The 16,837-nt window shown below is 33.6% G+C and overlaps 2 protein-coding genes across 2 annotated transcripts; one reads left to right on the forward strand and one right to left on the reverse strand.

The window, feature by feature from the left end:
* The first annotated feature begins 2,433 nt into the window (after positions 1-2,433).
* Positions 2,434-3,474, forward strand: LOC148544053 (uncharacterized). The gene is made up of 4 exons (XM_088498842.1): positions 2,434-2,655; positions 2,745-2,853; positions 2,937-3,161; positions 3,254-3,474. The coding sequence occupies exons 1-4, from the start codon at positions 2,434-2,436 to the stop codon at positions 3,472-3,474; spliced, it is 777 nt and encodes a 258-aa protein (XP_088354968.1).
* Positions 3,475-6,106: 2,632 nt separating this feature from the next.
* On the reverse strand, positions 6,107-8,420 carry LOC107615282 (peroxidase 5-like). Its single transcript, XM_016317372.3, has 2 exons — positions 8,102-8,420; positions 6,107-6,874 (listed from the first exon to the last, which is right to left on the reverse strand). The coding sequence occupies exons 1-2, from the start codon at positions 8,336-8,338 to the stop codon at positions 6,107-6,109; spliced, it is 1,005 nt and encodes a 334-aa protein (XP_016172858.1). The 5' UTR covers positions 8,339-8,420.
* Positions 8,421-16,837: the final 8,417 nt, after the last annotated feature.

A 16,837-nucleotide genomic window follows, 5' to 3' on the forward strand; every position in this document is an offset into this window, starting at 1 on the left:
ATTGGACTTGGGGAGTTCAATTTGATTTCTTTTAAATTAAGAGTATACAAAACTCTTAACACTAATGCTTTCTTTTATTGTCACAATTTGATTGGAAGATGGCAACAATGATAGCAAAGGGTTGCAGTGAAGACAAAGCGTCTCGAGTTTTATGTTGTGGTGAAGAGGTTAGCTTTTATTGGGTTTCTTTCCTGCATCCTGATATTGTAGTTTGGGATAATATTTGATTTCCTGATGTGGGCATTGAAGTTTAACATTTGATTTGTGACTGTACTTTGGGTTTAGAGTCAGTTAACCTTCTCTAATTTGGTTACATTTATTTTGTTTTATGTCATGTGACAGAGCCTTGAGTAAATTGGTAACAGAACAGAACGCCGTAGGATTAAATCAGATATATATTTATATTCAAGTACTGATATTGAGATGGAAATCTGGATTTTTTCTGATTAGTTTTGCTGGTAGTAGCATTCTTCTTGCTATATTATTTTTTGTTTTATACATGGATTTTCATTGAAGTTATTGTCTGGGTCCTATTAAGTGATTATTTCATGTAATAGCCTTAACTTGCGAGAACTTTATGGTGAAGTCTAGATACTTGTATGCTTTTTTATTTAATTTAGTTTTCAGGACATATTGAAGAAAGCTCAGCTTCTTTCCCCTCGTGCTATGGTTGTTGATTCAATACAAACTCTTGATCCTATTAACACTGTTAGTAGTTTTCCTTCAACTCTATTGACACTTTTCTTTTTCTATCATTTGCCAATGTCTTTGAATTTAACATTTTGTTTTTATTTATGTATTCTCCAGTGGTAAGAGCAAAAGGTTAAGTTGAATGATGCTGAGCACAAGTTAAAAGATCAAGGACGTCAACTAAAGGTTCAACAGAAAAGAATTGGTTCTACTAAAAAGATAATTCATGCTTTGTATAAAAACTTGAATCTCCTACTTCCTTCAACCTTGTCTGATCCTACAGAAGATGAGTTTGGGACAGGCTCTAGTGATGATGAGGATGATAACATAAGTGATTGATGTCAGGAGTATATATTTTTTCTGATTTAGATTAAGAAATTTAGGTGAATTAGTTAGTACATTTTATTTTATTCATGATATTTGACTTTTTTAAAGGCTTTTTTTGTTTTAGTTTAAGTATTTTTTTTCTTATTTTAGTTTGATTACATTTATGGACAAAAGTATTTTAATAATAAATATTTTTTAACTCTTTTATGATAATTACCTTTTTCACGACTTTATTATGTGTTTATAATTTCGATGATGTAATATGAAAAAAATGATTATGATGGTCTTAATATAGAAAGCAGATCGAATACAATTTATTTTAATAAATATTTATATATTAAATAGTAAATTATTTTGTATGAAAATTGTTTGAAATATTATATTAAATTTGTAGAAAAGTTGTGTGAAAATAATTTTTTGTTTTGTATGAAATTTGTTTCAAATACGTAAATTCTTTTAAATTAAATTTGTCTAAAATTTGTTCGAAAAAAATTTGTTATATTTGACTAAATTTGTTAGAAATTTGTCTGAAATAAAATATATTTTTTGTTTGAAATTTGTCTAAATTGAAATATTTTTGCGTTTGAAATTTGTCTGAAATACATTGTCTTTATGTTGGCTAATCTGTCTAAAATTCGTCTAAAATACATCATAATAGTTAGAAATCTAGCAGATAAATGCCTATTCGAAATCTGTCACAAAATCGTCTGAAAAAAATTTCGAATAAAATTTCAGACAAAATGTAAATTAGCAACAAGGCTTTTTGGAACAAAAAAAGTTCGTCTCAATTTTGTTTGAAAGAAAATTGTCTATAATTTATTCGAAATTTATTTCAATTTCGTCTCAAAATTCGTCCGAAAATACCCTATTTCTAGTAGTGATTATACCGCCGCAAATCGTCTCTTTTTTGACATGTTAAATTACAAGTCTGGTTGTTGTTTAATTGTGATAGTAGTTAGAGTTAATTTTGTCTTAGAAAGTTATTAATCACATGCCTCAAAGCATTATTTTCTTTATTTTAATTAATAAAAAATTACATATTAAAACTCTTAATTATTTTTCAGCTGACATTTTTATTGATATGTATAGATTTCAATCATATCTTTTCTATTTTGTTCATGGCATCTAAGTCAATTGATTGGTTACTTAAGTTTGAAATCTATTAGTATGCTTTGAACTTGATTATGTGTGCATATACTTATGTGATGGGTGTTTTTCCTATTTTTAGTTGTTTAATTGAGTGTTTTTTCTATTTGTATAAATTATTAGAGTTCTTCATTTATGTATTTATTTGTTATTGTTTCTTAGGAAGTGATGATGGATCGTTCTGAATAAATTAAGTTATGTGTTGGATATTACTGGATTATGAGAATGCAATTTGATACATTAATGCTGCTTTTTTTAGTCACTTTATATATGTATATTAGGAATAGAAGGCGGGGTCATTCTTCGATTGGTCGAAGAGTGAACACACTGCCATTAAGGCGAGATGCATTAGATAATATCATTGGGGAGGGTGGAGATAGAAATTGCATATGGGAGTTAAGAATGAGTTTGAATGCATTTACAACTTTATGTGAATTGCTACAAATTCAAGGTGGATTAGACGAAGATGGTCATGTTGGCATAGGCGAGCAAGTAGCTACTTCCTTAATCATATTAGCTCACCATACCAAAAATTGCAGCGTACAAGTTAGGTTCTATAGGTCTGGGAAAACTATTAGTAGGTATTTTCACAAGGTACTGTGTTCAGTTTTGCGTGTCCAAAGTATCTTATTTGCAAAGGCAAACCCTGTACCGGAAGATTGTGTAGATCCCAGATGGAAATGGTTCAAGGTAGGTCGTGTATGTAGCTCCAATTTTTATTGGTCAAGTTTACTCTGCGTGAAATAACTTTTTTTTTTTTTACATTTGATAAGGTTGTCTAGGAACATTAGATGGAACTTACATAGATGTCACAGTCCCGAAGAGTGATAAATCTAGATATCGGACGAGGAAATCTAGAATATCCACCAATGTCTTAGGAGTTTGCAACCGGAACATGAATTTCGTCTATGTCCTTAGTGGTTGGGAAGGCTCGGCATCTGATTCAAGGGTACTTAGGGATGCTATTACTCGACATAATGACTTGAAAATACCTATTGGTATGTCTAAATTAATCTTTTAAAAAGAATAATAACTATTGTTTATGAGAATTACAATTTATTTCTTATATTTTTCCATCCTTCCGTTTTAGGGTGTTATTACTTAGTGGATGCTGGCTATACTAATGGGAGAGGATTTTTATCCCTTTATAGAAATGTTCGGTATCATGTGAATGAGTGGGTTCAAGGTCATCGAGCACCACAAAATCGTCTAGAGTTATTTAATAAAGGACGTCACACTGCAACAAGAAAAAGCAATGACGTCACACTGCAACAAGAAAAAACAATGATGCTGCAGTCCTATCAAATTTAGCTGAAACTTTTAAAGCTGCGGTTGAGGATCAAGGAAAGCATGTGCAGGTACTAGCCAATGCAATGTCTGGTGTTAATGAGTAAGTGAATCTTGGCCAAACGCTAAAGAGTCTTGGTTTTAACACAATGGAGATCGTGTAAATTGTAAAGAAATTTGTGCAGAATCCAGAATTGAAGGCAACCTATTGGAGTTTGGACGAAGAAAAGGCAGCATTCGCACGAGATATAATGGAAAACTTTTAGCTATTGTTGGGTGTAAATGGTGGTCTTAGTAGTTAACTTATTATGGTCTCTTTTGCTAAAACTTATTAGACTTTTCAGTGAAATGTTGTTTTTTCTTATGCTAATCAAGTGAAGTACACTAGCTAATTTGCAACTCTTTTATGCATGAATAGAATTTTATTCATATTGTCCAATTTTCTATGTTGATTTTCTGCTATTATGCAACTAAATTATCCATTGGGTAAATGTTAACTATATTGTGCAAGTTGCACTTAAAATTGTGCAATCCTACTAGATTCTATTGAATTATGCATTATGTATATTAGGTTTCTGCACTTAACTTACTTATTAGGTGAGTGTGTGCAACTGTGCACTTAAATTTTTGCAAAACTGCAAAATTCTATTGAATTCTACAGATTTGGAATCAAGTCTTGCTTATAACTTGTGTTTTCTTAATCCTGTGTTGATGTTTATAACCTGAATTCTTAATTTATGCACTTATATATTTGTGCAAATCATACAAGATATAACTTCAAATACTATTAACCAAAAAAAGAAATAGAACAAACCAAAGTAAACATCAAAGAAACAACTTTTCATTGAATTTTCAATTCATATAATTTCATTACAAAAGAAGGACCCAGCAATAAATTATGTATTTGCTAAAGCTAAGCCAAGTTTACTCTTATGCTATTGTTTGTCATGATTCATTGTACAAATACAAAGCCAAATATCACATAAAAAAAAAATACAACTTTCAAAGTCTATTAACATTTCCAACAGCCACCATAAGTTACTAGCACTTTGTCTTCTCCTCTTGTAGTTTTATTCCTTGAGATTTTCTTTCCTTGTTTGCTCCTTATGCATTCTTGAAGTCATGCTTATCTAAAATGGGATAGATATAATACAATAAATTAAACAGTTCACAACTAAGGAATCCAATAACAAAAGAAAAAGATAAAATTCACTCCTCTTTAGTACTTTATAAAGATAAAGCAATTTCTTTACCAATAGTATGATGAATTCATTTAAGCCATTACTCAATATTTCCAACTTGGATTACGAAATAAATTAAAATACGATTCAACAATGTTCAAACTGTGATGATGATCTCTTCTTTAAGATGAGGCAGAAATTGAGATCAGCAAGGCACTCAATTGGAAGGGTAAGGAAGGAATTCATGAGAAAATCATCAATTGAGTCAATTTTTGCCACACCAACCAGCCTGCAATTTTCCTCTTCATCCAATCTCTTCTCTCTTCCACTTCTCATGTCATCCTTTGATTCTTCAGATCTCAAGGATGTCATCACCATTAGTGGTGAAGTCTTGTAGATACTCCCAACAGAAAACAAGAACTTGGCCTTGAATTCAAAATCAACCTAGCTTGTTACAAAGATGACTGTAAGAATTTAAACTCAATTCCCACTATTAATGTAAGAATCACTATGCCATACATATAAAATTCTAGAGTTCAAAGATTTTAATCTCCTATGAAATTAAATTGGTTACCTTACTAGATTCTCAGTTAATGGTTCCTTGGAATGCTTCTGGGATTATATCAATCTTCAAGAATGGGGTAATGGCAACAATCACACTCACGTATATATAAAATAAGAGTTATATGCTTAAACAAGTCCTGTGCGTAGTGATGTTAATTAATTTTAAACATTTTTTTGTAATGAACTTCAGCTAATTGTAGAAAAATTTTATTATATTTTGTGGTCTCCATTCTAAATGGGTCATACAAGATGCAATAGCATTTTAAGTTTTTAACCCTTATCAGGATAATTTTATATCCATTTCATTTTGAGAAGCAATGAGAAATTATTAATTTTGTCATTAATTCACTTTCATGACACCAAAAACGCATCAGATGTTCTGTAGAAAATAAAAAAGAAACATTGATATGAATATAGAGAAAGAGAGTGGCACCTCTGGAATATTTCGACGGTAATGAATAAAATCCGATATTAACACACGCGCTTTCCATCGATGAGTAATACTCTGTGAACAACACTGGCTAAATAAACCTGCAAATAATGATCCAAGAAGAAGAATCGTCTCGAGAAAGAAGAACCATAAAAAAATGCGCCCAAAAAATATCCACCAAACAGCAAAGAAGGAGGAGGCTAGAAAAGAGATTTTTGGGAGTAGGGGGGAGATACCCTGGAAGCAATTTGCAAGTTTCTGAAGTAGTTTTTTTATTAATTATTTTATTTTTATTTTAAATTATAGAGAAAAAAATAGTCTTTTACTAATTATGTAGTGTCTTATTCTTTAAAACAAACACAATATTAGACACTCTTCTAATATCATATTTATTATATCCAAACACTATACACAAATACAAATATTTTATGTCTATGTTTTAATATCTATGTCTTAATACATACACAAACCAAACACAGCCTTAGTTAACCAGGCTACAGTGTCTCCTAATCTCGCCTTGCTCGCCTGTAAGCACATCAATAGACCCCATACGCACCATAGCCTTTGCAAACTTCACTGACCAATGCAAACCGTGTTTAGCATTGCTTACCACCATTTCGCTAGTTGATTCACTGCTCAACAACGCTTGATCCGAACTCAACAACCCACGCTGCTTCATCAATCCCTTATAGTACTTATTGTCCAACCGCTTTGGCGTAAATGCGTCAATCACCACCGTCGGATCAAATCCACCATCGCCATTAACGTTAGAAGGACACTTGGTTTTCAACAATGAGGAGAACTCGGAGTCCATAGGAGGGTCTTGAGGCAAGGGTGTATATAAGCGGTTGGAGAATGAAGAACAATGAGATACACCAATGGAATGCGCTCCCGAGAGAGTAACGAGTTCATCAGCGGACAAGCCTTTTCTTGCGAAGTTGGTTATGAGTTGGTCGGCGTTGAAGGTTGGTGCAGGCAAGTTTTCTGTTACTTCTTGGCTGATGGAGACTCGCCCGTCTCTGCGGCCTGCCGGTACGGCGTAGTTAATGTCGCCGGATTTGTAAGCGCTGTCGCGTGCGGCGAAGGCAAGAATGTCTGCGCACGACACCGTTTCAGGGCACAGGGACTCTATTTGGGCCTTAGCTTCTTCGATGACGTGGAAGCCACGTAGACTTGGGTTGTTGGCCGGGTGGTCTCTCTCAGCTGGGTTTCCAGGAGTGGATTCTAGTAATACAGAACCATCACAACCCTGAACATAATAACAAGAATGGCACAAATATATGTCAGAATCAACAAGCACATGGAGTGATACATGGAGTGTTGTTTTTTATTATTGAATTTGTTAAACTTCATTTCCATGTTAATTAAAAAATTGAGAAATATTAAGGACATAACACTTTTTATAAAAGAAAATATGGAGAATCAAATTTTAGTATTAACTAAAAAGTTATGATTTATGATCTAAATTTTAAAATAAATAAAATAATTTTAAAAAAGTTAATTAATATTGACTAAAAGAAATTAATTACCTAACATTTTTTTATCAATATTATTAGTCAATATTTTATTTTTATACTATTAAAATTAAAATTTAATATTTATAATTTATAATTTAATACTTAAGGTATAGAGTATTTAACCAAGATAAAAAATAATAAATTTAGTTGATTATATAAGATTGCTCTTAAAAAATGGAATAAAACATAATATATACTAGTGATCCAACATTTTTTGTATAAAAATTAAGGAATTGATTATTGTTAATTTAAATTTAAGACAAGAATAAAAAAAAATAATATTGGTCAGTTAATATTTTTAATAAAATATTATTCTATTTCATTTTGTGTTTTGGTGACCTTATAAAAAAGTTTTAAAATATTTAATTTAACTTTTATCCTTATTTTTGTTTGGATTTTATTCTTACATTAATTAAATTTCTAAAAGAAATATTATAATAATTTATTTTAAACCCTTCAACAAAAATCTACAGATATAACAGAATTAATATCACGTGCATGACGAATTATTACATTTATTAATTATACTATAATTATGTTTTCGCAACTAAAGCTAATTAATATTTTATGAAATATGAACATATTATGTTAACACAGAGTTTTAGGAATTAGTAATGTTAGGAAAATAAAAAAAATTTAAAATTATTTTATTTAATATTTATTAATTCTAATAATAATTAATAAATATTAAATAAAATAATTTTTAGTCGTTTTTGACTCATTTTTGTAAGTTACCAAATATTTTCGTTTAAAAATTAACAAATTCAAATGTCTCTCAAACGTTTGGATTTTTTTTTGGTGACTCAAACGTTTGGATTTAAACAGAAAGGAAATATTATAGAACCAAATCAAAATTCAAAATTAAGAACAAAGAAGAATTATTTAAGCATATTAATAAAGTATTAGTTTAATTAATGATAAGTAGCGTTGACCGTTGAGTATATGAGAAATGAACTTACCCTGACAAAGCAATCATGAAAGTGCATTCTAATCAAGGCAGGAGCAATTCCTTCGTTAAGGGAAATGGCTTTGTTCACAGCGCTTCTCACAATTGCCTCAGCATGTGGACATGTTCTTTTATAGAAACCCACAGTCAAAGATGCTGAAGTCAATGACGATGAAACTGAGAGAACCACTAATAGAACCAACAGCTTCTTAGAAAGCATTATTACATGCATGCGTTCAGCATTAACCATTATTACTGAGTATTTTAGTGTTTGATTGTTTATTAGTTGTAATGAAAGGAAGAAGGAATGAAGAGAGTGATTTTTAGTTTGTATGTATATGCTATTATGCTGTGCTCTACTACTGTGAATTGAATGTATATTTATAGGCTAAATCAAATTTATGGTTAGATTAGGTTTTACTTTCATGCAGCAAAAACGTGTATGTTTATAGCTGTATCCTGCAATAATAATAATAATAAATAGTATAAAGTTGAAGTTTTCTTTACCTTTGAACAATTCTGGCTCCTAAACTGTTTATACCGGCAATCTCTTTCTTATGTGTTTGGTTTAACTATCTGTTGTTTCTGCAAATGAACACTCTAACTTTTAATTTGTGGGAAGAAGTAGATTTTGTGATTTTTAAGTTGATAATATTAATTTTAAAATAAGTGATAGATCTTTTACATTTTCACTTCTTCTGTATGTTTTTCGCTTTTAATTTTAAATTTAATAAAACAAACGCTAAAGTATGTAAATATAATATAATATTAGTCTTAAACAAATTATTTGCGAAGATCAAAACCTAACTATTGGCTACTACAAGGCCGGTTGGAAATTGTGTTTTTCATTATTTGAATGCTTCGTGTTAAGGACCGACCTGATGGCAACCGTGTGTCCGTGTCAAGCAGTCACACTGACACTATTTCCTTTCCTTGTAAAAGGGAATCACATTGAATAAGTTTTAACTTTTAGGAAAGTTTTCAAATGCTCCAGTCACCTTTACTGGTTCTTCGATGATCCAGGTACGATAAGATAGTCGGTCTAAGGTTTGTCGTGTAGCATCAAAAGTAACCACAGGGGCATTAACGTGCGATCAGCGTGAAGTTAAAATCAAGCCAAGCTGCATCTAAGTCAGCTGGTTTACATGCTAGCACCGTTGGGCTCTATTAGAATTTGTTTTTGGTCAGGGGGTAATGGGCCTAACAAGAGGGAAGTTGTAGCAATCTGTGGTTGTGTATTATTGTAGAAGGTTTTGTTTAGTGCGGGCCTTTGTGTCCCTGTTAGTATTGTTGGAATAATGATGGGTTGGTGATGCAGAAAGTGTAGCCCGTTATAGAAATGAAGAACGGAGGGTTGGTGGGGCCAGGTTAATAGATATTTTGCAAAGAAATTCATAACGCTGTCGTTTTGAAAAACCCAAGTGCTCATTGTGACGGTGAGTAGCCACCCGTGCAGTGTTGGAGGCTGGCCTGAACCCCAATTCCTCTCTGTTGTCTCTGTGGCTTATCTAACACGGTTTTCCTGAAGCTGTGTCGCTGGTATGAGGTCGGCCGTCCTTGTCGCATGCAACCATTGTGGGGTCCTACAGATTGCTTACTTATGACGTGGGGATGCGTCGTATGTCAGTCGAGCTCGTGAGTAGCCGAAGGCGATCGAAGCTCGTCGCGGTAGGTTGTTAGAGTCCGAAGGTCAGGCACAGCGTTCGTGCGGTGGCTTACCCGGTAGTAGATTTTCACAAAACCAGCAACGGGTGCTTTGGGTGGTGGTAGGTTGTGTTCTGTTGTCCTCATATCTGACTCCTCATATCTGACAAAAATAATCAAAGGCCCATGCCTTTTAGTGCACAAAAAAACCAACTCCATACTACGGCTCCACTAGCGCGCTGAGTTAATAGCTGCGGCTCAATAATTTCACAACACACCACATCTGTCTTCAATGTCAATAAACTCCTGTAGCTTTTCATGTGACGTTTTCAATAGGTTTTGGGAACAGCTTGCACCCTTCTTCTATGATTCTACACCATAATAATTATAATAAATCTGCACTCTTAACATTTTTAATTATATATCTCAACGGTACTGCACCCTGGATCATCGAAGAACCAGTAAAGGTGACTGGAGCATTTGAAAACTTTCCTAACTTTTAAGTACCTCTTGCATTGTTTAATAATATCTTTATCTCTCTAACTTTTCACAATATTAGTCATTGTTACATTTTTACCTATACAAATTCATAATATTGACAAATTTACTAATAAATAGACAAAATTAATTACGTACTTATGAAAGATTATCTCTGTATAATAAATACTAATTTTATTCATGAGCTGATATATCAGTATTTTAAATTTTCATAAATAAAAATAATTTACTTATTTTTTTAATATAAAATTTTATTTATTTATAAATAAATTTATTAATGTTTTAAATTTTACATATAGAAATGGTCGTTTATTATGTTTTAAAATATTATATTGTGTAGGTTTGCACTACAAGTATGCAATTTGTCACGGCTTTGAACACATTTTAATGCTACTGTGTCGGCACTCGTACTTACTCAATCTCTTGAGATAAAACCAAGTCAGTCTAACACTCAATATTTAGCAAAAAAGCTAAGAACACAAGAGAAAGAAAGTTTTGGTAGAAAAAATATTTTATTACTCAAGTGTTTGTTACAAATGACTCACACACCCAAACTCTAACTCTCACCCCTATTTATAGTCATCCATCTCTTCAATGGATGGTTAGGATTAAATCGAATCAGCAATCTAGATTGATCATCTAGAACATTCACTATAAATATCTATCCTACCACATTTCTCCAGATATTTCTAGATTATTTCATACTATAAATATCTATCCTATTCATACTTCTATATACATCCACACTCTTCTAGATTACTTTATGACCTTCCAAAGTCTTCTAAAACCTTCTAGGGTATTCTGCGACTTTCTAGGACATTCTAGAATGTTCCCAAACCAATTAGAGCATTCTCAAACACTACAAAAACTATACAAACACCTTTAAATCTAACCTTCTTAAATTTACCGTGACATTCTCCTCCACCTAATGCACAGATGTCCTCGTCGTGTTTTGTTCATAATAGCGCTCTAGGTATTATTGGAATTGCCACATCTTCACGAGCTTTCCAACTAGCTTTAATTATTGGGAGTCCTTTCCACTTGATCAAGTATTGAATACTTGGTGATACTCCTCTTCATCGCACGACACGATTAGCTAAGATCTCTTCAATTTCTTTATCAAAGGATCTAATCACCACAGGCGGAGCATGACTCAAGTCACCTCTACTCGGTTCATCTTGATCTTCATGATGTGGTTTAAGCATACTCACATGAGAGACCGGATAAATCTTCATAGAGGGAGAGAGTTGTACTTTGTAAGCAACCTCCCCACCAACACATCCAATGATCTCAAATGACCCTTCATATTTGCAAATTAAGCCCTTATTAACCTTAAGAAAGGCTTTGAATTGTTGTAGAAGAAGTTTAATCATTACCTTATCTCCCATTTGATAGCTTGCATGCCTCCTCTTCTTATCTGTCCATTTTTTTATTCTCTTTGCAGCTTTATCAAAGTAAGAACGAGTGACATCTGTTTGCTCTTTCCATGACTTAATCATATGATAAGCTCCAGGGCTCTTCCCTGGATAAAAGGAAGAAAGAGAGTGTGGTATAAGCGGCTGTTGTCCAGTTACAATCTCGAATGGATTCTTCTCTGTGGACTCGCTCCTTTACCACTACAAGAATTTGATGAATTAGCGATGAATTTTTGCGAGAAATGTATTTTGTCACTAATATGTCACTAACTTGCGAGGAATTAGTGACGCACTAACGAAAAAATTAATGAGCGGTCACAAAATATCCGAACTTGAGTAAATCGACTGATTAACGAGAGATTCACGAGTAAGTTTTTTTCTTGCAAATTGACTTTTGTAGCTAAAAAAAGAGCGAGAAAAATTTTTCTCACTAATTTGTCACAAATTAATTAGCGAGTGACAATGTTCTAGCAAATCAGTTACTTAGGGGTTCAATCGAATAAAAGTAAAGTAGTGAGGGATATTATTGTCACTATGTCGTCGCAAATGTTTGATATACAATTAACGAGAAACAATTCACACACTAGTTCGTCGCTAAATAAACTTTGTGCAAAAAGGCTAATTAGCGAGGAACAATGTTACTAGCTAATCCGTCACAAAGACTTGAAATGCATTTTGCGATGGACAATTTTCTAGCTAATTTGTCACCAAAGCTTTTGTTTTTAGCGAGCAATTAGTTTCTCGCTAATTTATCGCATAATACTGTAAAATTTAAAATTAGGGTAGCAACAGAAAACAGTCGTCACTAACTCGTCGCAACGGATAAATCATTCAGCTAGGGAAGTGTTCCTTGCTAATTAGTCGCTAAAGTCAAAATACGGATATTGAGCGCCTAGGACCTAAGTAGCGAGAAATTTGCGACCGTTTAACAACTGACACACTTCGTTCGCTGATTTCAAGTCGCTGATTAGCGGGCGAAATACATTTGTCGCTAAGTTGTCGCAAGTTTAATTTAGCGAGCGATTTGCCAACTGCAATCTTGTCGCAAAGCAAAAGCTATATTCTACCTATTTTATAGCAAATTACTCGCTAATTTTGTTAGAATCCGTTGCAAAGTTATAACAAATCCAAAACTAACTGAGAAAATGTTAGAAGTAACTGTTCACAATTGAGTCACTAATCAAAAGCTTATTTAGTGAGGAATTAGCGACCGCTTAACAATTGATAGATTTTCCTCACTTATTTTATGTTACTACTAATTTGTGAGAAAACACGTTAGTCGTCCTTCTTCTGTCCTTATTTCATATTACTACTAATCTCTAACATCTATATAAATCCATGGAGAATTTATGAAAAGTTTGAAGCAAATTTGCTAAACACTCTAATGTAATTTGTCACAATTTTGTCACTAATCTAAAGTTATTATAGAAGAGCTATTAAATATTTTACATGAATGATTAAGATTAAACTAAAAAGTCATAAAACATTTATAAAATATAAAAATATTTTTAAATTAAAAGAGTAATACTAATTATTTTAGTTTATTTATTTTAATATAAAATCATTAACATTTACATAAATATTTTTGTGTTTATTAAAAAAATCTTATAAAAGATTTCTTAAAATTTAAATTTTTTTCAAAAAACTCAAAATAAAAATTTGAAAAGAAAACAAAAAAATTAGCAACTCAACAAACAAAACAAGTTATACTAATTTAAAAAAAAATATTTAATTCTAAACATTGAAAACGCGTGTGTTTTCCATTTGAGAGTGTTTAAAACCAATCCAAACTGAGAAATCGAACCAACAAAACTCCAAAAAATATTCTTTTCCTGACTAAACCTAACCCTAACGCATCACTAACATACACACAATGCCGCACTCCCAAATGACACACATCACCCTCTTGGCTCTCTCACAATCGTTCCCTCACTCACTCACTCACAATCGTTTCCTCACTCAGAGTGCTGCATACACATAGCGCCACTGTCGTCGCAAGCAGCGCTGCTGCCACGCACAGAGAGCGACTGAGCAAGCCCTTCTTCCTGCACCTTCTGCCTCCGACAAGCGAATTGCCATCATGCTCTAGTCATCTGGGCCTTCGTCTCTGGTTTTTGGTTTGCTGTCGTTGAAGCCATGCTGTTCGTGTGACCCTTCATCTACGTTGTTGAAGCTGTGACGTCCTTCCAGTGTTTCGTCCTCGTAGCCACTGACGTACTATCGTATCTCCGTTTCCAGCCCCATCATCTCCATCATCTCACCATCTAGTGTGTTCCATCGTCCTCCTCGTAAAAATACAAGCCTAATACTTGCTTACTATTTAACAGGTTATTTAACAATTTGTCACTAGTTAATGAATTGTTGCATACACGAGATAAGATTCAAATGTCGAATACTTGCTTATTATTTATTTATATGATATATATTGTTCTATAAATTATATTTTAAATAAATTTTATTAGATACAAAATATCCAATAATATATATTTAAATTTAACTAATTTGTAAGATTTTAGTTATAGAAACATAGATTATAAAATATAAAAATATTCTTAAATTAAAAGAGTAATACAAATTATTTTAGTTTTTTATTTTAATATAAGATTATTGACATTTACATAAATATTTTCGTGTTTATGAAAAAACTCTTATATAGGAGTTTTGTCCAATCCTTCTGATTAGAGCTTACAAAATGCCTCAAGTAACACCCGAGTAAGGCATTCACTCCCTCAGTCTATCCATCGATTTGAGGATGGAAGCTTGTCGAGAAATGAAGCTTCGACCCAAGGAGTTTGAACAACTCTTTTCATAGTCGTCCTGTAAAGAGCGGATCTCAATCACTAATGATACTCTTAGGTGATCCATAATACTTTACAACATTCTTGAAGAATAGTCGTGCTGCATCCTCTGCAGTGCAGTCAGTAGGGGCAGGTATAAAGGTAGAATACTTCAAAAATCGATCCATTATCACAAGAATAGATTTAAACCCCTCGGACTTTGGTAAGGCAGAGATGAAATCTAAAGACACACTTTCTCACAGTCGCTCTGGGGGCAATAAAGGTTCCAACAATCTACTTGGTATCTTGTTTTCAATCTTATCTTGTTGACACACAAGACAAGTCTTCACATAACTCTCCACTTCATCCCTCATTTGAGGCCAATAATAGGAAGATTCAATAAGTTCCAAGGTCCTTCGTTGGCCTTGATGACCAGCCCATTTGGTGTCGTGGCATTCCTTCACTAGCTTTTTCCTCAGATTTTTCCATTTAGAGACGTATAGTCTTCTCTCCTTGGTGTAGAGAAGGTTGTCTTCTAGCCAAAATTGTTTAGTCTTACCTTCTCTATCCAATTCTACTAATTTCTTGGCTAATGGATCATGATGCAACCCTTTCTTGATGGTATGCAAAATATCTCCTTCAACCATGGAAATGGCTGCCAACTCAACCTTGCGGCTCAGCGCATCTGCTACCACATTAGTCTTGTCAGGCTTATATTCAAATTCGAAGTCAAGCTCAACTAAGAAATCTTGCACTTAGCTTGTTTGGGGCTTAACTTCTTTTGAGTTTGGAAGTAGCTTGTAGCCACATTCTCTGTTTTGACGATAAAGTATGAACCAAGAAAGTAATGACGCCAAGTTTTCAGACAATGCACCACCACGATCATCTCCTTCTCTTGGACAGTATATCGCCTCTCTATATCATTCAACTTGTGACTCTCAAAGGCAATAGGATGTCCTTCTTGTATCAGAACCCCTCCAATAGTGTAGTTAGAAGCACCAGTGTGAACTTCAAACACCTTTGAGTAGTCAGGCAGTGCTAGTACTGATCCTTCTGTGATAGCAACCTTCAACTCATCAAAGGCCTTTTGACACTCCTTTGATCATTCCCAAGAGTGATTCTTCTTGAGAAAATCAGTTAATGATGCAGCCTTGGCGGAGTATCTCTTGATGAACCTCCGATAGTAATTAGCCAATCCAAGGAATGACCTCAATTCAAATACCTTGTTTGGCGGCTCCCACTCTTTGATAGCCTTCACCTTTTCTTGATCCATGCAAAGACTTTTATCTTTAATGATGTGTCCCAAGAAGTGGACTTCATCCCTTGCAAAGGAACACTTTTCCTTCTTTAAATATAGGTTATTCTCTCGTAAGATCTTGAACACGGTTCGTAAGTATTCTACATGTTCCTCCAAGGTATTGCTATAGACAACAATGTCATCCAAGTAGACCACTACAAATTGATCAAGATAAGGACGAAAGATCTCATTCATCAAGGTATAAAAGGTCGCAGGAGCATTGGTTAAGCCAAAAGGCATCACCAACTACTCATACGATCCATACCTCATGACACACATGGTCTTAGCCTCATCACCGGTAATCCTCACTTGGTGATATTCAGATCTCAAATTCATCTTTGAGAACCACTTAGATCTACCAAGTTGGTCAAATAAATCAGATATCAGAGGAATAACATACTTGTTCTTGATGGTTACCTTGTTAAGAGCTCGATAGTCGATGCATAGTCTCAACGAACCATCATGCTTCTTTTGGAACAAGACTAGTATGCCATAAGGTGTCTTTGATGGACGGATGAATCCAACATCTAGCAAATCTTTGAGTTGCTTCTTCAACTCCTCAAGTTTTGGCGGTGCCATCCTATAAGGTGCTGAGGCAGGTGGCTTTATTTCTGACTCCAATTCAATCTTGTGGTCCACCTTCTTTCTAGGTGGTAGTTATTTTGGCAACTCAGGAGGCATCATATCCTTATTTTTTTCAAGGACTTCTTTGATTACGGGAGGAACGTCTTCTCTTTTAGATGTTGACTCCTCTTGTAATAGAGCCAAATATGTAATCTCTCATTTCTTGAACCCTTTCTTGAGTTGCATAGCAGAAAGTATCAGTAGTCCTTCGACTTTAGAGACTGTAAGGACCATGCATGGAGACCCTTTCTCCATGACGCATACTATGTCGTAGTATGACAAAGGTATTATATTTACCTTCCTTTACAAAATTAGCCCAATGACTATTTTGATATCGTTCATGGGTGCTATTGAGAAATCCACAAGGCCCTTCCAAGAATCAAGAGTCATCTCAACCTCTTTTGCTACTCCCTTAAGGGGTTCACCCTTGGTATTCACGGGTTTGAACCAGCCATTCTTTTCGGTGATTTTTAACCCAGGCCTATTTGCTTCAT

This window comes from Arachis ipaensis, chromosome B9 (assembly GCF_059453495.1).
Source record: "Arachis ipaensis isolate K30076 ecotype BB chromosome B9, ASM5945349v1, whole genome shotgun sequence".
Lineage (NCBI taxonomy): Eukaryota > Viridiplantae > Streptophyta > Magnoliopsida > Fabales > Fabaceae > Arachis > Arachis ipaensis.

Coding starts and splice junctions, on each gene's coding strand:
- LOC107615282 (XM_016317372.3), bottom strand. CDS start 8,338: ATGGTTAATGCTGAACGCATGCATGTAATAATGCTTTCTAAGAAGCTG. Junction 6,875..8,101: donor TTCATGATTGCTTTGTCAGG/GTAAGTTCATTT, acceptor TATTATGTTCAG/GGTTGTGATGGTTCTGTATT.
- LOC148544053 (XM_088498842.1), top strand. CDS start 2,434: ATGTATATTAGGAATAGAAGGCGGGGTCATTCTTCGATTGGTCGAAGA. Junction 2,656..2,744: donor ATGTTGGCATAGGCGAGCAA/GTAGCTACTTCC, acceptor AACTATTAGTAG/GTATTTTCACAAGGTACTGT. Junction 3,162..3,253: donor TGACTTGAAAATACCTATTG/GTATGTCTAAAT, acceptor CTTCCGTTTTAG/GGTGTTATTACTTAGTGGAT.